The 22,247-nt window shown below is 39.9% G+C and overlaps 1 protein-coding gene across 3 annotated transcripts in view; it reads left to right on the forward strand.

Moving 5' to 3' along the window:
* Positions 1–22,247, forward strand: part of LOC109042152 (uncharacterized) — a 179,480-nt gene that overhangs the window by 148,121 nt on the left and 9,112 nt on the right. For 2 of the 3 annotated variants that reach the window (XM_019058734.2, XM_072300287.1), the window contains exons 7-8: positions 6,239–6,371; positions 21,737–21,834. In XM_019058734.2, coding sequence (XP_018914279.2) covers positions 6,239–6,371; positions 21,737–21,834 — 231 coding nt within the window. Of the gene's footprint in view, positions 1–5,557; positions 5,870–6,238; positions 6,372–21,736; positions 21,835–22,247 lie in introns of those variants that run through there. The other variant, XM_019058735.2, reaches the window with a different exon arrangement.

Below are 22,247 nucleotides of genomic sequence, written 5' to 3' on the forward strand. Positions count from 1 at the left end.
TTTCTCTCAAACGCTCGAGTATGCAACTGTGATAATATGTGATCGCTTTTGCTTAATCTAAGGTGGAAAAAAACAAAAATAGGTGGTAATTATTCATCAACTATTTTTTTTTCGAACATTAATACCTTATTTATTAATTTTGGACACAGAAATTTGGCTTTTTCTAAACCTCACAATAACAACAATTCGTTACTGCCCTTAGGCTTGGGTCAGACGAAGGTATACGCACCTTGAAACCTCAAATTCGGGAAAATTCAAAGAATTGAAATAACCTGGAAATATTACTGAAGGATTGCGAGAATGTTAGGGAGCATAGGGAGATTTTATAGCAAAATCAGGGAATAGCGGAGGAAAGCTTCCTCGCAACAATATTTCATTTCGCGAGGCGTGAACGATTCATTATCGATATTTCCCCATTTTAAGCCATAATATGAAATCGATTATTATAGGGTGTCGGTCGTGAACACCCTGTTTATCGATCCTTTTCCATAGGTTTAAATGACAGATCCAGCGATATATCGAAGAGCACGCCACTGCAATATACGACCTATGCATTGAGTAGAAAAAAAATTACCAGCCAACTATAACTGCGTATTTTCTGCAGGGCCGGATTCACCTACTTACCGCCCATGGGCCGCCTGTATTTTGCCGCCCCCTTCTGATTCGTTTTGAAACTCAATACAAACCATCAAGTGAACATGCCAGCAGGGGAGGGGTGCATGAGACGCATTTACTCGTGTTGAACAAATTTTTTGGGAAAACCCTGTCAACACTTCTAGCATAAGTTCACAGAAATTTGCGCGAAAGTTAGGTTTCGTAAACCTATCTTTGTGTGGACAAGGCCTTCCATTCATAAGAAATGAACGAAAAAATTATGAAAGAACAAACATAAATGTGGTTCAATGATTTTAACTTCCGCCGCCGCGCCGCGCAGACCGCAATGTGTTTGGCGCAATGCGTGAAGTATTCACGCAGTCTTGTAGGCGCTATGCATTTCACGCTGACCGCGCTGTGTTTGGCGCAATGCGTGAAGTATTCATGCATTCTTGTGGGCGCTATCCATTTCACGCTGACCGCAATGACCGTACTGTGTTTTATGCAATACGTGAAGTATTCGTGCAGTCTTGTAGGCGCCAATATGTGTTACATGCCACCAAGTGAACGTGCCAGCGGGGTAGGGGTGCATCAGACGTGTTTACTCGTTTTGGACACATTTTTTGGGAGAGCCCTGTTAACGCACTACCAGCAAAAGTTCACAGAACTTTGCGCGAAAGTTAAGTTCCGTAAACCTATCTCTGTGTGGACAAGGCCTTCCATTCATAAGAAAAGAACGAACAAATTATGAAAGAACAAACATAAATGTGATTTTGAGTTTGATAAAAGTTCAATGATTTTAACTTTCGCCGCCGCGCCGCGCCGCGCAGACTGCACTGTGTTTGACGCTATGCGTGAAGTATTCTGACAGTCTTGTAGGCGCTATGCGTTTCATGCTGACCGCTGCTACACGCACTGTGTTTGATGCAATGCGTGAAGTATTCACGCAGCCTAGTAGGCGCTAATATGTATTGCATGCCGACCGCCGCGTCGAGGGCTTCTCCTTTTCATTTCAAGTCCTCGTCATCATTTCCCTCTAAGTCGCGCCGTTCCGGGCCAAATTGCGTGTTTGGTTTCTCTCATAACTCGACTAATTAAAGGTGCTGTCTCTTGTATCTTGTATCACTCAGAGACGACAAAATTAGAAATTACTATACTCAAGGGAAATGAGAGATTTCGTCGCCTTTTCTCGTTTGTAATATTTTTTCAAAATCCAATTTTTTTTATACCTACACTTAAGAAAATTGCAAATTTTTGCCGCCCCTTAGATTTGCCGCTATGGGCCGCGACCCATGTGGTCACCCCCTAATCCGGCCCCGATTTTCTGATTCAAGCATTTTAACCATATCATTCAATGGATTCAGATAAGGACGAATTAAATATTTCTCGGCAAACCTGACCCTAAATTTCCATGACATTATACCCATTTACAAGGCCATCGGGAGTACTATTTCTCTACCGAAAGGAAAATCGGGGACCGTGAAACTAATGAATTCGCTCACCCAACTTGGGCAACTCTGTCTGGATCTGAAAGAGACATAATTTTCATTTATGTCCTCTTTCATTTATGTCCTCTGCTTCCACCGGCTCGCACCGAGGCTAATCAATTTTTATCTCCCCGTCCCGAATATTCTGTGCGAATGAGTACTCAACTGTTCACATATACCGACGATGATACGGAAAAGGGTGAATCGTTTGCTTCTTAATGAATATTTTCAGAGCCATGCGAGCTCGGCGTGGCGCGTTGGTTTTATAAAACAGCACTGCCTTGCTAAGGAAGAACACCGTATAAGCCTTCAGGCGTTGCCATATCTCCTTCAATAAATAACAAATTTACCGTGAAAATTGTTAACATTTTTCTTAAAATTTTTTAGACAATTTTGTCCGCAACTCAATCTAAAATATCTGAAAACGTCAAGGGAAAATAAGCATGACTTTCCTCAAAAATATACATGTTTCATCTGGAGGAATTTGGCAACCCCTGAATGTTCATGCAGCGTTTTTCCTCAGCACGACAGAGCACTCGTTCTCCGGAGAGAGGACAAATAAAAGGTTAATTTCACGCCACTTGTAGGTAGAGTGGTTGGACATCAGTTTCAAAACCACTCAGATGAGTCATTTCAGAATACTGACCGGCGGCTCGGCGTGCCTTGCGATGTATCGATCGCTCTGCCTTTTAAACCTATGGAAAAGGATCGATCAAGAGGGTGTTTGCAACGAACACCCTAATACTCAATTTATACTACAGCTTCAAATGGAAGAATATCGATAGTTGATCATTCACGCCTCGCCACTAATACTGACCGAATGTACGCTTTTTCTATGCAGTGAGGTGGGTAAAATGATACTTTTCGTGTAGACAGGGAAGGGCTAGGGCTGTGTACAGGTATCCTCCCTGTGCGTTGGATGCGATTTTTTGAGAAATTTAATTACTAACTCATCAGGCATACCTCGTCGGTACTCTTCAGGTTAAGATTATTGGTACGCCGTTTTTGGGTGCTTATAATTTAAGACTTAGAAGATTAAATATTAGAAATGCCTTTGTCTTCATTAGTAGTATAAATATCAATCCTCTAATGAAATGTAAAGCCGTTTACCCTAAATATCTCAAAATCACAAAAAAGAGTTACATGCTCTTTTGTGGGTGCAGGCTGCAGTTGAGAAAAATGTCTCATCTGTGCCTGCCGGACATATTATCTTTATTCAAAAAGCCGTTGAACATTTGGCGAGAAATCAGCATCCTCATGCCAATATATTTTTCTAACTTAAGAATTTATCTAAGTCGCTACATTTGGGTAATATGAACCTGTCAGATTCAAACCGATGAAATGGTCAAACTTTAAATGTTGAAACCTCTAAGGTTCGGATTTTTGCAATGCTGATGTTACCATAATGCTATATGTATATTCGGTTTTTGTGTCTAAAATTGGTTGCGTATCAGACATATTTCCATTGTATTTTTCTCTTCTCGGCAAATCAATCGCGAAATTCATTAAAATTCCTCTACGCGCGTAGCACCGTTGAGTGAGGAGCGGGAAACTCCTGAACATTGCTTCAAGATGTATCTGCACCGCCTGAAAAGTACGTATCTATTTCGACTTAGTTGTGGCTTTATTTGCATATCCATTAATTTGAAGGAGATGCTTCGGTTAGCAGAACGCTCACGCAGCTCTTTCTCATGCGTACTAAATAACCACATCAAGCATCGAGATTATAGAGTAGAGCTGTTCTGCCGTGCTAAGGGAAACCGTCGTATGAGTATTCAGACGTTGCTAAACATCCTGCAATAAAATATTTATTTTTGAAAAAGTCATAAATATTTCTTCCTGGCAATTTCAGATACGTTAGATCAAACTGTAAATTAAAATCTCTGAAATACTCATCAAAGAAAGAACCAGCAAGAGAAAGTGTCTTAAGTTTTCTTGAGAATTCGATTTTTTTTCTGAAGTAATGTGGCAACAACTGAAGGTTCATACGGCGCTCTTCTTTAGGACGGCAGTATTCACGGCATATATCCTCGCTTCAGTGTCTTCCTTACACCACGCGGGATGCTCAATTTATCTAACACAGTAAACTTCTTTGCGTCTCAATTTTAATGCTTTTTGCTTCATTGTTGGATCTCGCGATCTAACTGAAAGCCAAAATACGCAAGCTACAAACTGTTAATTGCGTGTCGTGGACATTTAGAGGTAATAAATTAGCCTAGCTAGACCATATTTACTGCTAAAATATGCACCCCGAAAGTCTTGTACCACGGCAGCGCTGCGTAAACAATTCAACTTGAAACGCATAAAGTTTTGTGTGTTTCGACCATTTGCTTTACGGCCGACATGCTATTTATCTAAGAAGTCTAGTTACTCCACGATCACCACCGTGTAATACGGATTTATAATTTAAATTGATCATATTGACGCGTTATTTTTCCTTCCGTTTTAGTTATCGACGGTGAAACTACCAAACCACGTATCTCGTTTGCGATGTTTAAAAATCTCCACTCATATTTTATTTTTTTGAAGGAGATCAAATCAATTTCATTCCTTACAATTTTCACAGATTTTTTTCCTCACAAAGAGGAAAAATCACGGAAGTTTTCACGAACTGACGTTGAGTAGCTTTCTATTGAAAAAATAAAGTATGACAGGAAGTCTGCGACGTCGCAAACCGAGATACGTGGTTTGGTAGTTTCACCGTCGTTATGTAATCGTTTGCATAATGATAATGAGACTGCAAAAAATGCCGTATCTCAGTTCCCAACGTTCCCAACTTTATGGAGTCTTTTATTCATATCGCAAGCGAAAAAACCGGTTTCAATCGATGCATTCTTAATCATTTTTCCTTGCGTACCTAAAAATTCAATTTAATAATATTGATTTTCTTTTCTTTAAGAAAAATGAATGATTAAAAATTGTAAATGACCACAATCAAAATGCGCGTTTTTCTATAGATTTAGGTACCATGGGTAAATATGTTTGGTATGCTTATTTGCAGGCGCTCAGTCAAATTCATACATTTATTTTAAGCATAGTATAATAATTTCCTCCACGTCCCTTACTGTTCGAGAAAATCTCAGAATATACAATTTTCTCAATTATCATATCTAGATAGAATTAATCTATGGCTCAAACGGTGCTGCGGATGAATCGCATCTTCGATATTCGATATTTTCGATGTCGATATTCGATATTTCGCAATTCGATAAAGAAGGAAAGAGAGGAGATGGAGGTACCAGAGAAAATTGTCAAAGATTATATCTTGGTTTTAAAGCCAGGCATCCTGTCCCGGGAGCTGGACCAGTTCCCAGCAAAAATTGCAGAACATTTCAACGTACCTCCATTTAATTGGTCAGACTAGATGATCCTCTGATAATGCTCAGGTTGCTTATCATTTTGGTCACGTCCGCCTTTGATCAATTGTTATTTCATTTCGAATCGACTCTCTCTCTCTGCTCTTTTCAAGTGTTCGAATTCTTTGCTAACGTCTCTAAACTTCCAAAGATCTTTGCCGTAGAGTTTTCTCGTTTTAAGTGCGTTGTAAGCGGTATCAGTAATAGGACTTGTGTGGAAGTTTTATGAAAAATTTAACTTCCAACAATCGTGAATTTGTTGAAAAAACTGCGTTTCGTTAGGATTAAACTTTCATTCGGACATTTTGAATGTCAGATCATAACAATTCGAGTATTGTAAACATGATGCACCGACAGCAAATGATCAAGCAGAGGAGACACAAAAATAAACAAAAAACTCCGGAAGGGAAATTAAAGTCTGTGTTAAAGAAGGTATTTTTAGGACATTAAGTCGACTTTGAATTTTAATCCTGATGGATTTCTTTTCTATTCCTTCTCTATAATCGATACCCATCCAGAAATTTTGGAGATGTCCAAATTTTAATTAACGGACTATAGAGGTGACTCAGAGATTTAATCCTAGGATCACGGACCAATCCTGTTGAAGGGCGCCTCGAAATTTAAGGGACAGCCATGAAAAGGGCCTCCAAAGAAAACTGAAATTCAAGTACCAGACTTTATAATGTTTCTTTTTGACTTGTAACTTTTTAGAATGAGCTCTCGTCATGAGATTGGTATATAATGTATTTAACAAATGTTGTAAATGTTTTATTGACGTTGTTACTTGTTTGAATGTTGCAGAATTGCAGTGCACAAAGCTCGGAATCTACGGGGCCCCCGAGCAGTCCTCAGGAAACGGAGCTTATCGATGATTCCGGCATGGCTAGTCAGTACCAATATTCCGGTTACATGTATCCTCCGTATCACATCAACGGTAAGATTAAACAATTTTCTACATTTCATCGAGAACTTTTGAAGTAAGCGTCGCACACTGGATCGAATCAATCAGAGAAGTAGGACATGAATTTTTTACTAAAACTGCAAATTTTGATGTTTAATTTGTCAAATTTTGAATTTTAAGGGGTGCTTCAAGAAGAAAATTACACGAGAAAACCAACAGAACCACTTTTAAAACCTGGAAGTTTTGTATAAACGGAGTTATAAGCTTTTAAAGTTTCTAAATTTGTCCGAATTCTCCTATTAACTTGGTCCCGTGTGCGTCGCGTTTATTAATAGGGATCGATTTTCCATTACATTGAGGAGAGGCATACAGCCGTGAAAGGTCGTAAGAGTCGGAATTTCCCAAGATCTAATCTTTAAAGCTGTTTGGCTGTTTCTACGGCAATTCTCCATTTAATTCCAGCAGATAACCTTATGAAAAGGCTTTAGCTTCAATATTGACTCCACCAGGCGTTAAAACTCCGTAAAAAATATATATTTTGAGGCGCTAATTAACAGCAGCAGAAACAACCCTGAATTTGGATGTTGGAGTTTTTTAGCCCAAATTGTTTTGTGTATAACCCTGAATTTGTTCGGTGGCTTTTACTGCCGCCGGTTGCCTCACCAAAAGGCTAACCGTAACAAACGCATAAGAAATTGTGGCGAAAAAGAACGAACATGATGAAACTACGAATGAAAATAACTTGTTTGGCTGACCGCTCTCCCGCGCATGTTTTAGTTTTTATCCTGGGGATGGAAGAAAGTTAAACGTATCAGTAAAATCTGTGAAGGTATTGAGATCCGGAAGAAAATTGGAAAATATTATTTTCTATGGATTCTCAATTATGTAAAATAAGAAAGAAAATTTTTGAAAAGTCATTGTACACGTTTTATAAGCATTTCTAGTGATGTTAAAAGCGGGGAGATGGAACCTAAACAACTTTTTTTTCCATATTCTGTTCCGGTTTTTTCACGCGTCTACGCTGAAAATACCACACTGACAAGCAACACTGTTATCAAATCCCACATCTTTTTGTCCTCTTTGATAACCGAGTTGTGAAAATGTGACAATTGATCGACAAAAATGATGCCTCATGCCATGAACCAAAACAGTGTCTTTTAGACAGAATTGTTTTTACTACGGAAGGAATTTGTAGGAAGGAATTTGTTGAAGGAATTTACTACGGAATTTGTTTGAATAAAATTTGATCGTGAACATCCTCAGGTAGTTATGATTTTTGTATAGATGCCAAGCCCTGCGCACTTATATAAAATATTTATCTCATATTAAATACTACTCTTACGGGTTCAAAACGGAAGCTTTCCTCAAGGGTGAGTGTCAGGCACTTAAATTCCGATTAACTACTCGAGAACATTTCAAATCTAGGAATAAGAATATCAGGCTACAAGACATCCGCACTTCACTCTGAAATCACTTGCAATGTCAATGGGGCTGTGTCAAGATTCAGCTCAATTCACTTCAAACCTATATTTAACACAGACTACTTACTAAAATAGCTTGCTCGTACGGCCAGGTTTGGAAATATGTCTCGAGTCTAGTCATGAAAAATTATTCCGTTTTTCGAGGAGTAGAATTGACATGTTACAAATTTCGTAACATGTGATTGAGTCTGAGAGAGTCTCTATCGATCAATTCATTCGGCCGAGTGTGGAATATTCCCGCCTGTCGCAATCTGACTAATAATAAAGTAATCTTCTTTCGCTCATGTAACCAATGTCAGCGTGAATTTCGTCCTACGCTTTATAAGGATCGACGATTCTTTCTTAAAAGAATTAGTTCTTTGTTTAAAATAACCTCAAATCGCAAAATTTTGCCTAGCAGCTTTTCACTACTTTAACCGAAGGGAGAAAAGGTATTACCTTCAATCAAAAAAAACTACTACTAATGTCATATACTTGACAAATTTTGATTCATGTAATTGAATTCCTTTTTACATTTTGAAATCGTCGTTTACACCAATAACCAATTAACTAATCATCAAACAATGCTGTATTTTCTAAAAGGAGAAGACTATGTGCATTAGAATTATTGCCGGAAACAGAATGGTACCAATTCGATTACAGTGCTCTAAAAATCTTCATATTTATCTACAAAAATTCCGAGAATGGTAAAAAAATTTTGTTTATCTACTAAAAATGTTTTCATTTTAAATGAAAATGATCGTATAAATTGTATTACTGCACATATATACGTATTATTTTTTACAGCGAAAAGAAAAATTCACGATTTCGAAAACAATGTAATCGATCTGGTTCCCTTAAAAGAAATTCAGTCTAAGCAGTTTTGATGGTTCAAAGAACTAGTTTGGGGCCAGTCTACAGGATTGCAAAGTTTGCAGACCGTACCATATTACATCACAAGAGAACTATAGCGGGATTAAAAGAAATATCGTAAAAAGCCGCAAGAAACTTTGGAGGATGCTATAATTGATTTTTCTTTTGATGTACATGAAGCGACAGGGAGTGGATCATACTCAATCATCGTATTTTCATATTGTGTTTGACTTGGAGGCATCAACCTAAATCCGTAAACAACGACAGTTGGATGATCGCGAATAAAGTTCCTTCAAATTGCAGGATAGGCAACACAACTTACCGAACAAAATTTGCGCGCTGACGACGATACGGCAGTGGCACGCCGTACTGTCGTGCTACGGGAAAACACCGTATACGCGCTTCAGACGTTGCTTAATTTTCTTCAATAAAAAACAAATTTAGTGAGAAAATTTTGGATATTAATCTTCAATATGTTCAGAGAATTCTGTCCCCAACTTGACCTGAAATATCCGAGAAATTTCGAGGAAAACATGCATAACTTCCCTCAAAAATACATGTTTTACCGGGGAAATATGGTAATTTTCGCATGCTCATATGGCGTTCTCCCTTAGCCGAAAAACGCCGTATGAACATTCGAGGTTGCCAAATTTCCTTCGATAAAATGTTTTTTTTTTTTAGGAAAGATATTAATATTTTTCCTTGGATTTTTCAGGGGCTTCAGGTGAAATTGCGGACAAAATTATCTGAAAAATCGGAAGGAAAATACTCATAAGTTTACCAGGAAATTCGTGTTTTCTCAAAGGAAATTCGGCAACGCCTGGAGGTTTATACGGCATTCTTCCTTAGCACGGCAGCGTAGCACAGCAGCATACGTGGTTTTGAAGGTTAAGCATCGGTGCGAACGTTTGTTCTCCTTACTCCGTGGATTTTGTCTCCGTTTTGAACGTCGCCTGATGGATCGTCCCGCTCAGCTCGATTTCGTCCAGGTCCTTTAATTAACCCCTTCGATCCTCGGCAGCCCCCCCCCCCTCGACGATGCTGCCGTATTAAAATAATGCCACGTGCGTACGTTGCACGCTGCGTGTCACTCAAAATTATCTCGAGAGCCCGCCACCCTCACAATGCCTCGCCCTGCCGCCACAGGGACGAAATTAGAACTGAAGATGAGCCCTGTTGTCTATATAACTCCAAGCACTCCAGATCCCAAGAGTAAATGGTGTTACGCTCTTTCATCATATGAGCGACGAATTAATTTGAACCGGTGATGAACGGCGCAAATTTACGCCCTGAAGTTGGCAGTTGTCGGGCGAGTCCAGAAATCACCATTCTCCTGCCACAGGCGAATTTAAGATTGCATCATTCGGTGCCCGGACTGACAACGTCGCGTCGGCCTGTCTTCGTTCGCCTAAAGCTCGCGCTTGTTAATTCCTTTTCTCCCTCTTTGCCATGGCGGTAAGCTTCACGCTTTGATTTCGAATAAGTGCAGTGCAAGGCGAGTTTGATATGCTGTCGTGCTAAGAAAGAACGACGAATAAGCGTTCGCATGTTGCCCGAATTCCCTCTCTAAAACGTTTATTTTATTTATATTAAAAAATTGATTTACCTTTTTTTACATAATTACAGAGGCTGTAGGCAAAACAAATTGAGAAGATATGTCTCTTAAATATTCGCCTCGAATCTCAGATAATTTTCCTTCTTCTACTGAAGTCCCATCTGGGATAGCCACAAAAGAACTTTTCCTTTCGCAAGTAGATACTACTATTTCCGACTCATTTTACAAACAAGATATAGCAAATGTACTTTCAAATGTGTTGTATCTTGGTAGACCCTGTAAATGATGGGAGGGATACAGGTTTATCTGATCCCTTCACGTGGCACACGTCGCGTCGTTGTGAGTTACGTCAAATTGTTGTCACCAGTCAAAAACGCCTTCAATTTCGCGCGACACTTCATCGCTCACACCAGATTTAAAATATGATCATCATAAATTACCATGTCGTTTAGAATCCTCTGCTCTTAAAACATTCATGAACTAAATAGGTAGTCGGGAGAACCTTTATGGAAACTGTTAGCAAAATTAACATGTGTTATAAGTTTCCCTATGCATATAGGTGCATTTATGGATGAGAATTAAGCAACACAGAAAAAATTCTATGTTGGGTCAATAGAAATTCCAATCAATCACTCCCAGGCGAGAATGATAAGTCTCGTCTCATCAACAAGAATTCTTCGTGTTTCAAACGGTATCTTTGTTATTTTGAAAGAAACTTATTGTAGCTTTAAAGAGATTTCCGGTTGACTCGACGATAATTTGAATCCGGAAATCATTAATCGTTTCATTGCAAATAATTTGTGCTTTCGTATTGCAGAATTTAGTTGAAATGAAAAGTGGAAATTCAAAATTTGGTATGCACGAATACTGAGCAAAAACAGGTTCTCTTGTTTACCCTGGTAAAAATTGGCGATAAGAGCTGCGTTTCAAAATACCATAGGAATTCTTATAGCCGGCTAAAGAAGGCTACAGAAAATCATATAGCTGGCTGTAAAATGCGGAGAAAATCATACGGCCGGGCTATACGAAGCGATAAAAAATTATGCGGCCGGGCTAAAGTTCCTATCGCCGGGCTTTACACTTTATCGCCTGGCTATACCTTTTTCGCCATCGATTATAAAAGACCATGAGAAATTGTGTAGAAATTCGTGTGCTTTGGAAATCATTAAGTTTGATACGGAACCACCTTAATATTTACAAAATACTCACTATACTTTCCTTTAATACATATTTTTTTCATCGATTAAAATGAGAATAATCCATACAGGATGTGCAAACATTTCAAAATCATGAGTTTAATAACGTTGACTCCGCCAGGTTAAATATTAGAGTCTAACACAAAGCGGAGCGGCAACGCACTGGCGCCTACAAACCTAACTGGGATACTTCACGCAATGCGCAACGCGTGAAGTATCCTTGTTAGGTTTGTAGGCGCCGATGCGTGTTTCGCGCTGGCTGCCCGCCTGCCGCGCCGCGCCGCAGCGTGCCACGGCGCTTGAAGCAACTATTTCACACCAGAGGTATTGCACAGTATCATACGAAATGGAAGGCGCTCTGATATATTAGGAATGGCAGGCATCCACCAAAAGTACGGAGCTTTCCTGGCAAAAAAATCAAGATACTACAGCCCAAAAAGAGAGCAGTAGTCCAAAAACTCACTAAGTCCTAGCATCCGTAATTAGTAACGTTTAGCATACACTTTGTCGCCTGGCCGTTGCTTAATCGCCATCGGCTATAAAAGGCTATAAGAAATTGTATAACCAGTTATAAAAGCTATTGGAAATCTTACAGCCGGCTGTAGGTCTATGGCATTTTGGAACACAGATTCTACTGCCAATTTTTACCAGGGTAGTGAAAATCTATTGGCCCAAGAATAACGTTTCTGTCATAAAATTGAGGTGTTTATGATGCGATTTTCCATTCAGAAGTTCATGAAGCAAGAACACTTCTATTTACATATCTATTTACAGAGAAGAACACCATACAGAATTTAAGCAAGAAATGTCATTAATCAGGATTTAAAGTCTTAAAACCTGTTCGATTTGTTTATACGTCTGGTCGGGACTCATTCTTTCAATTTGGCAATGGAGTCCGTTCCCGGGAAAAATAAGCTATTTTCTTTTTTGTCCTTTTCGTAGTTATACGTCTAATTATTCGACCTAAATAGGTAATTATCAGCACCTGTCCATTCGTCCAGACCGCAGCGCGTTTCCCGGATTTATCATACGGCCCGCGAGACGTTCACGGCTGTTTGGCCGCCATCCAGTATCTTTGAAACTTGAATGGGCAGCAAATCTGTCTCGCCAAGAAAAAACCGCATAACAGCTGTGAAACCCTCATAAACTTATGCGATTGTTGCTCTATGATTTCTTCGCAAGCCGATGATCCCATTGTAGGTTGCCGGATGGTGCAGTAAAATATGCACCGTTTGCGTTGAATGGAGATGTTGCATGTGTGAGGAATTTGCGATTTGACTGTTGATTCCTAAGTAAAAGTTCGCGAGAAACACGATGGTGCCACTGGTTTTCTCTGAAATTAACTCCCAAGCTCAAGAAAAGCTCTCAATTTGAGGCCAAAATGCGGAGGGGATATACCACGCTATCCTGAGAGTCCACCTCTACATCAAGACAAACTCTCCATGCAAAGGTAGGGAAGCAAATGCATTAGCAAGTTTGCCGTGTTTTCAGTTGTGGAGTCTCCAAATAAAGAGGCAGCCCTGTCATTGTATTTGCTCCCTATCTTTGCATGGAGAGTTTGTCTTGATGTAGAGGTGGACTCTCAGGATAGCGTGGGATATCCCCTCCATTTTGGCCTCAACTTGAGAGCTTTTTTTGAGCTTGGGAGATTATCTCAGAGAAAACCAGTAGCACCACCGTGTTTCTCGCGAACTTTTACTCGGGAATCAACAGTCAAACCGCAAATTCCTCATACATGCAACATCTCCATTACACTTATCGGAGCGAGTGGTGATTTTCAGCGAAGTTCGGCAACGTTGCTCCTTCTGTTCGACTGTTGCGTCATAACACGAACGAGCGTAAAATCCAGAGTTTAAAAATGATCCGTCACTCGCGAAAATTTTCGACGGTCCCTTTGGCTGGCCACCGCGGTGAATTGCCTTGTTTAATTGGCTTGTACTGACACTGTAATAATTACATGAATGCAGTCGCGCGCACCATCAATGGCGTCGTCGGTGATGTCGTTCTTGCTCTTTGAGTAGCGTTTAACGAGGGATCCCGTTCTCGCCGTCTTGATGACGGATGAGGGGTCGGCGCGCTGGAGGTGGTTGGCACAATGGACCAACAAACACAGACAGAATTAAAGCATCGCAAGACACGTTTCCTCATCATAAGTTCATGCAGAACATTATGAACACGCTAAAAATTGTTCATAAGTGACTGGTACATATTTCTGCCCGAAGATTTCAGGAGAGGAGAATTGGACATTACTGGAAGGAGATCATAACTTGGACCGCGTTAAACAGAAAGGAACCAAGCCACATTGGCTATCGCCAAAAATTGGGCAATTTAATTCTATGGATGTAAAAGATTGTGCGGGTTTTTGTGCAAATTTCAGTGAAGTTCCGCCATAGTACGAAGCAAATTCCTTAAAAGTTTCAAAGGCATCCGCACAAACCTTCTCTCGTAAAAAATTAAAAGTGACCAGTTAAATTTATAGCAATAGCTGATGTGGCTTGTTTATTTTCTGTTAAACGTGGTCCTCTTGAGTTCATACTGAAATACATTACTAGAGGGAGACAAGCATGAAATGCTACGAGGATTTTGCACTTTCCATCAACGTCTGGGAGACACATGAAAATTTCAACGGTTTTTAATCCTTCCAAAATGAAGAGAAAGAGAATGCTTTTCAAATTGGTAAACTTTATCTATTTATTTGCTTCTAGTCAATTTATTGTAAACTCAGATGTTATGCAATCTTGGCGAAGCCGAAATTATTGTGGTGTTCTTGTTTGTAAAATATGAAGTCCACTTTACATGAAGGGGGTACGCTGTATACGCAACCACAGATTACGCACATCGCTTTTCTGTCTTAAATTTTTGTCCTCAAGCGTTAATTGGGGACACAGTAAAACTTTAGCATTTATGCAGGGAACACCTCTCTCAAAAGTCTAGTGCCCCTTATTTTCATAAAAAATAATGCATTTCAATTTCGTATAGGTGGACAAAACTGAAGCTTGTTCTTTTTCTAATGAATAACATTCATAATTAATTTGTTGAAATAAGTTCAGCGCGCAAAAAAGGGGGAAAAGAAAGTTTTCATCGTAAAGCACTCTCGAAATAGTTTTATTCGTAGAACCCTCCTCTTGCGTGTATACACTTCTGTAGGCTCGTATTAACTTTTAAGTTTTTACGGACTAAAGTTCTTTTTACGCTGGACAGTGGACAGTGACATAAATGTAATTTTAAGATAGAAAAACCAACATCCTGCATGCTTTCAATAATTCTATGTATTTAATTTTGAAAACAATGCATCTGTCGCAGACAAATAATCAAATCAGACATTTTGTCAAATGCCTAGGCAAAGTGTCAAACACTGTTACTCAGGAAGAAATCCTGACTTTCCTGCATATTTTGAACAAAATAATAATTTTTTTCATGGATAGACATTATTCTTAAAAAATTGCATTAGTGTATGGTTGCCGTAATAATTTTTAACCCAGAACTAAGCATCCATTCCAAAAGATGCATCATTTTTTCAAGTAGGTACAGAGGTTTCGCAATTTTTACGGTTAAAATTATATGAGGAGTATTTTGAAAGGAAAATACAAGGATAGTTCGTAGTTTCGTCAAACCTAACTTTCAGAATATTGAAAATTCGAAATCCAATTTTAAAACAAAGGAAACTTTGTTAACTTTCAAAATTTTACAATCTGCCTAGGAATTTGATAAAATGCCTGATTCGACTATCAGCCTGCAACACACATAAATATAGAGCTCCCTAAAAACTCTAATTTTAAGTAAGCTCAAAGCGGTAATTGAAGTGAGTCATGCTGAAAAAACGAAGGATCTCCGTCGCATCCAAATTTGTCTTCAGCTCTCGCACAAAAAGACTATTGCTAGCAATTGTATTTATAGTTCAGCCAACATCCATCGCATTGTGCCAGGCCAGGTTTCTGTCGCTTTCCTTGACCCTCCATCGCCTCGCCATGTCGCCACGTCGAAAAGCAGGAAGAGAGATCTCGAGACTTAAAACTTTCGAGAAATCCGGAGAAAATTACAGTCGTCATTAAAACTGTCAGTTTTTTTTATGATTGAGACATTGGGAAAGATTGAACATCAAAGAATTTCATCAAAGAATTTACTCGAGAGAATGTTTTTAAAACTTTTTCTCTACATGCCGTGAAAGTCAATCCCTTTTCGCGAAACACTGACCTTTTGGCGCATGCCTCTTCTTCTATTGGTTCTAATCACTATAGCGGGACATGAATGATCGATTATCGATATCTCCCTTCTTGAGGCTGTGGTGAAGAATCGAGTATTAAGGTGTTTGTTGCGAACACCCTGTCTATCGATCATTTCCCATAGGTATAAATAGTAGATTTATAGCGATTAGATTTATTAGATTTAGCGTAGATTTATTAGGAGCTTTGTGGCGATTAGGTGTCGCAAAGCGCCAAAGAGCGCTATAACAGCGACTCGTATGTATGTATAAATAGTAGATCAATCTATGTACCACAAAATACACCACACCATCGGTTTTTATGTACTTTCCGGCTAAATAATGTGCTATATATTCATTTAGGCAGGTATATTCAAAACCATTTTCTTGATACCTATTCCAATTTTTTCAGTGTTTTCATCTTCCGCGAATATATATGCGCAAATGGCGAGCATTGAGAAATTTGCATATGTTGTTCGGAAAATTTTCCCTTGAAAAAATAGGGCGAAGAAATAGTAAAACGTATTTTAACCTTATTCATATACGACGCTGATGACTTCCACTTTAGGAACCCGATGAGGGGATAAAAAAATCACTTGCAAGAAGGACGCACAACACAAAAAGGGCTAAAACGGGCGCTTTTGAATTTATTCTTAAATTTGTGTTGGATTTTTCCCCATAACTTTTTTTTTTTTTTTTCGAATTTTAGCTTCTCTTTTTTGGCCTCTCATATTTTTGTAGACACCACCACATCACACTCTCCTCACCCTGGTGAAATAACACCGGAATGATCACCATGTTCTTTCATAAATTTTATACTTACCGAGATAAAAAGTTTCTACACTTCAGATGCCTTCGTTGCTATGGAGCACTATAGGGCACTTTGAATGGGAAAAAACGCGCCTTTCTGTGCCTAAGTGGCAAGGCGTCGATGCGCTTGAAATAACACCGTCTTGAGAGCACCGTTTTCGACATCGCGCCTTGTCAGATGGCCAATTCTCAATCGGGATCGATTTATCGTGAATTAGAATAACATTTCAGAGGAATCCTAATTAGAGTTTGATCATCCCAGTGCCTCCCTCGCTCCCTCATATTGAATTTCACATTTTCGCGGCCCCTTCAAGTTCACGCCCGGCTCGGACCCGCCTCACAATGGAATTAGTCAATAAGAGAAGTCGGACGAAATCGATCTGGAAACTTTAAAAGCTTATATTTACGGAAATATAAAACAGAGAGGTTTCAGCGCGGTTTCATTGGTTTTTTTTTTGGTGAAACTTTCTCCCAGAATCTCCCCTTGAAATTGAATTTGTGACGCGATGAACATCAAAATTTGAAATTCTATCCAAAAATCTCATGTCCGACCTCTTCTATCAGCTCATTCCACTGTGCGCCTGTGATTAGTGGGTAGAGGGAAACCCGGACCAATCATCGGGGCGGAATAGGCATGTTGACTCAGAATGCTACTCAGGATAAAAATGAAAGCATAGAATGTTGACGATAATAAATTCGTTGAGATTTGGAGAACATTTTAGACAGCAACTTATGAGTGAAAAAATTGGACTTCGGCTCGTTGATGGTGGTTTGGAAGAATTCCAAGTTCCTTCTCATCGGGACCATTCTTTATGTCATCATTTTCATTTGAATTATTTGTAGCGTATTATTCTTTTGTTAATCAACATAAAAAATCACTTCGGTCGGAAAATGATTATTTATTGAGTGTTGTCAGATTGTCTCTTTCTATTTATTGCTAAGAGAGCAGCATTTAACCATTGAAGGGAACCAAAGATAAGTTAAACTCAACTTTGCAATAAAGAACTACTATATTTCTGAGTTATCCATTGAAGCACCTTCCTGCATAGGAAAATTTTACGGCTCACATTTTGTGTCTAAAATGAGTCAGAAGTATCGGTTCCTTATTACAAAATATAGTTTAGCCGTTCTCCTCGCGATTGCTCGGGCGAAAATGAATTCATTAAGATGACCTAAGTTCAAATCGTCGTGTTGTCTCATAGATAACGCTGCCAAACAAATTGATGAAGAGTCTCCTGGATCTTCAAAGCATCCATTGGTTACTTATGGTTGAACACTGCACATCTTATGTATATGAATTTTTCCACCCTATGGTTTATTTGCCTTTTATTCTACAAATTGACAGCCAAAAGGCGACACCACGTGTCAAATTCACGCTATCATAGAGACTTTTGATCGAAATTTGATCTGAATAGTCTGAAAATGTCAAGGAAAAATATTCATGGCTTTTTCAAAAATACGTACTTTCCGAGAGGTAATCTGGCAACATTCGAATGCTCCCACGATGTTTTTCTTTGGTAAATTTTTTCAGTAATGTACTGCCGTGCTAAGGAAAAACACCATATGAACATTCAAGAGTTGCCAAATTTCCTTCAATAAACTATTTATTTTTAAGGAAAGTTAAAAGCATTTTCCCTTGAAATTTTCAGGAACTTTAGGTGAAATTGCAAACAACTTTATTTGAAAAATTGCAATGAAAAAAAAACTCCGGCCGTGGGAGCCGAAATTACGGGCTATATAGAGATACCGTCCGTTCCGGGCTCAGAGGCCGGAAATTCCGGCTGCTGAAGCCGTAACTTCGATTGCTCCGGGTTCAGAGGCCGTAGCTACGGCTCCAGCAGCCGGAATTTTCGGCCTTTGAGCCCGGAACGGACGGTATCTCTATATAGCCCGTAATTGCGGCTCCCACGGCCGGAGTTTTTTTTTCAGTGTGGAAGAAAAATATTCATATGTTTACCAGGAAATTCGTGTTTTATTAATGAAAATTTGCCAACGCCTGAAGTTTCATACGACTTTTTCCTTAGCTCGGCAGTGCAGTTAGACTGATTTCGGTGAAATCCGTCCGGTTAACGCTCGTAGCGGCGCTCGCGCTCGCGCGGTTCGAGTGCGAACAATCGGACATAGGGTGAACACAATCGCACTGCTAATTAGCTCGAGGTATGGCGTCCCACTGATTGGCCCGCGGCTGGCCTCGATCGGAAGATGGGCCCGCGGGTGAGTCGTAGCGTTTTAGTGCCAATTTTCGCACCCAAGTACCAACCCAATTCATGCACTTAGCGGCCGACCAATTGCATCGCCCCTATTTGCTTGCACTAGTTCGCGCTTCACTTTCGATGGGTCCACCTTTTTTAGGCATTCGACGAGTGCGGAGCCCGAGCTCAACCTTTTCAACCCTTTTCCCGCGCTTCGAAAGTGACCTCGATCTTCGCGAGTGGAAATGACTTCGTTTTGGTTTTAAGCTCGCCCTTTGTTTTGTTTTTGTTTTTTTCGCGGGAAGGATAGTGCGATTGTCTCATCAGGTAACCTTTTGTACTTCAACTGAAAATGTATTGATATTGGTGATTGAAGCATGATTTTCCTTCGGATTTTCAAGTAGGTTTTCGTCCACAACTGACCTCTGGAGGTTACCATTTGGATATATTTCTGCCGAGCGGAACTATTTGCATCGTGACGTGAGACCTGTTATGTTTATATTCTTATAGGCCTCAGGGCTCATGTCTTAATGCACATAGTTCCGTTTGGCATAAACAGTCCATTAATGCTAAATACTTTCGTTCAGGAAACCTCACCCCTTCACCACGCTAATAGAGCACCCCTTTCTCTCGACAAAGAGAAATTACGAAACATAGTATCTCGATTTGCAACGTTAATGCTTTCTTGTCAAATTTCAATTTTTTGAAGGTGACTGATCATCATCATTGCACACAGTGTCCTCTGAATTGAGTGCCTTTTCAAAAATATTCTTTCGAAATTGCATGCGAAGATGTCAAATAATAATTCTAGTCTGCAGAGGTGAATATTGAGGGCTAAGGAATAGTGGCGTGGCGGCGTGGTATGCTTTGCGATCTATCGGTGCGATCTATGGGTCTGCCAATAGAACCTATGCAAAAGGATCCATAGACGGGGTGTTCGCGATGAACATCTTAATAATCGATTCTTTACCATAGCTTCAAATGGGGAGATATCGATAATCGATCATTCACGCCTCGTCACTACTTAGGAACAATTCCGCCTGACTGACAATTTTCGCATAAATGAGTTAGCGACATCGCATCATTCTACATTATAAAATACGCAAGCTAATGATTGCTAGTTTTTAACTCTGTAGGAGAGTGCTGTAATGACGCTGTAAAGTATGAAAAAACTGCAGATCTAACCTCAATATTACAAAAATGGCGAATTTTTCTCCTCGTCCTGCAAAATCGTCAGTTTGCAGATAGCGATATTGTTCACTTGCGATCAATATGCATGACAATCCCAATGGAGGGATATTTTTGTGATATCACTGTCAGCTTATCGTTGACAATTTTAATTTTTCCTTTACGTATTGCCAAAAATCCATCTATTTTCGGGTCTATTGTACTGTTACCATTCCGGCGATGCGTGTGAAATCGAAAGTCAGGCCCGGCGAATTATTAACGATTCCAGCGCCTCAAAGACGCCCGTTTACGCGGTTTCACGAGCGCCGTGACATTTATGACGCATACAAGAGCGTATTCACGCACGTCTCATGAACATGAACAATTTCGCTCGACAGGCTCCCCGCGCGGAGCCGCCTCTTTAAAGGCCCCGGAACATAAATCAAAAAGTATTTTTAATTTGTCCTGACTCTCTCACCACGTTGGCAGCGGGGAAGGTGGCAGAGGGCAGATACCGCCGAAGGAACACCGGATTTTCTATTCTTTTCTCCGGAGTTTCCTCCTTTTTCTCGCCGCGACTCGCCGTGACCGACGCGTCCATTCCGATGCCAACAATGTAAGGGCACGTAAATGTCATGCAGCGGTACTTACAGTGTTCTTTCTTCTCCTAGTCTCTCGGGTAACTTTTTTTCTCGTCATGTTCTCGAAGGTAGTCGAGTTATTTTTGGCGCCTAATTCAAAATACGAAGCTCCGTTTACCCTTCCCTCTTCTCCACTTGTACCCCCCGACCTCGTCAAAAATTTCTGGATCGGCTTGCCGGGCATCGCTCGCGAAGTGTCGAAGTAAGCGGACGGCTCCTTTTTTCGTTTTCTGGTTGCCAAAACTAACCGCGCGTCGGGAATGTTTCGCACTATTCTGTAGCGGAAATCGCGCTGGATGCAAAGGCTTCGGGTATTTTTAACTCCTCGCAATCCTGACATTGTAGGACTTGCTGAGTCTTTTTATGCACCTGCTGCAACAATTTGAGAAGGTCACATGTGATGATATGCACAGAGTCCTAAGACGATACGACAAAGTGACGGTGAAACCACCAGACCACGTCCCTCGTTTGCGGTGTTTAAAGGAGAAAAATTCAATATCATTTTTCGAAATTTCCTCAGAGTTTTCATCGTACGAGGGGGAAAATTCACGGAAGTTTTCAAGAATTGACGTTGAGTAGCTTCCTATTTAAAAATTAAAGTATGGCAGGAAGTCTGCAACATCGCAAATCGAGATACGTGATCTGGTATAGTTTCAGTGTCGAAATGCTTTGAAGTCAGCATATCGATGGCAAAACTACCAGGCCACGTTTCTCCGTTTCCGACGGTCCAGACTTCTTGTCATACTCGATTTTTAAGTAAACCACCCAACGTCAATTCTTGAAATCTTCCGTGAATTTTCTTCTCTGCGCAAAGGAAACTCCATGAAAACCTCAAGGAATGATATTGATTTGTTCTCCTTCACAAAGATAAAATGAAAGTGGATATTTTCTAACGCCGCAAATGAGATACGTGGTCTGGTAGTTTCACCGTTGATATAACCACTTGTATTACCACCACAAGGATTACCACTTGTGTGGTATTTGAAGTAGTGAGAGAAAAAAAGAGAGAAAAATGGGCTTTTTAGGGTTAAATAGGAATGAGCCTTTAATTATTCGCGAAGGAATGGAGCTGAAATTAGCTCGCCGATTCTGATATTGAGCCTTACAGGCGATTCGTTCCAAATCACTTAAAGCATTATTACTCGATGTAAATTATGTCTTCAAATTCTGAACCAGTGTCGTGAGAGTACTACACGGCGCGGCGGTCAGTAGTAAAAACAAAAAAATTGATCTTTTTGGCTCCAGATCGGTCTTTGATAATATTATAATATTGATGATAATATATTTTGCTGTGATGTTTCAGATGTGACTGGGCAGACACAATTCGTTGATGCTGCATGTCATCCGGAGACGAGCTTCAAGCGCCGCAAGCAGTTGAGGAAACGCAGGAGGCGAGAAGGGGTAAGAAGTTATATTCTTTATAATTATAGTCTATTTGTTACTAGAATTAATAACCATACGGATTCTAGCAAGATTCAAAACTCCCGGAAAAATGTCCAAGGATATTTCCAAGGATAGAAGCCGTTTTGACCCTACTTTAAAGCAGCTAAAAGAAAAGTAAAACCTGTCAACTGAAGCACTCTCACAATGTTGTCTTTTCCCTTTTGCTGAGGAGAGGTAGTATTTATTTAAGAAGTGGTAAATTTCTCACTCTATTCAGTAATATGGGCAGTAAAAATCCGTGCACTAAGAGATAAACGTCCCTAAAAAAACGAGCGTTCCTAGGAATTTAGTCATGTGATCCTCGAGCAGCGGTTCCAAATTGCAAATTTACACCCTAAAGCACTCTTATCTATCACATGCTATTATTGTAG

The sequence above is a fragment of the Bemisia tabaci genome, chromosome 5, assembly GCF_918797505.1.
Source record: "Bemisia tabaci chromosome 5, PGI_BMITA_v3".
In the NCBI taxonomy this organism is placed as follows: domain Eukaryota; kingdom Metazoa; phylum Arthropoda; class Insecta; order Hemiptera; family Aleyrodidae; genus Bemisia; species Bemisia tabaci.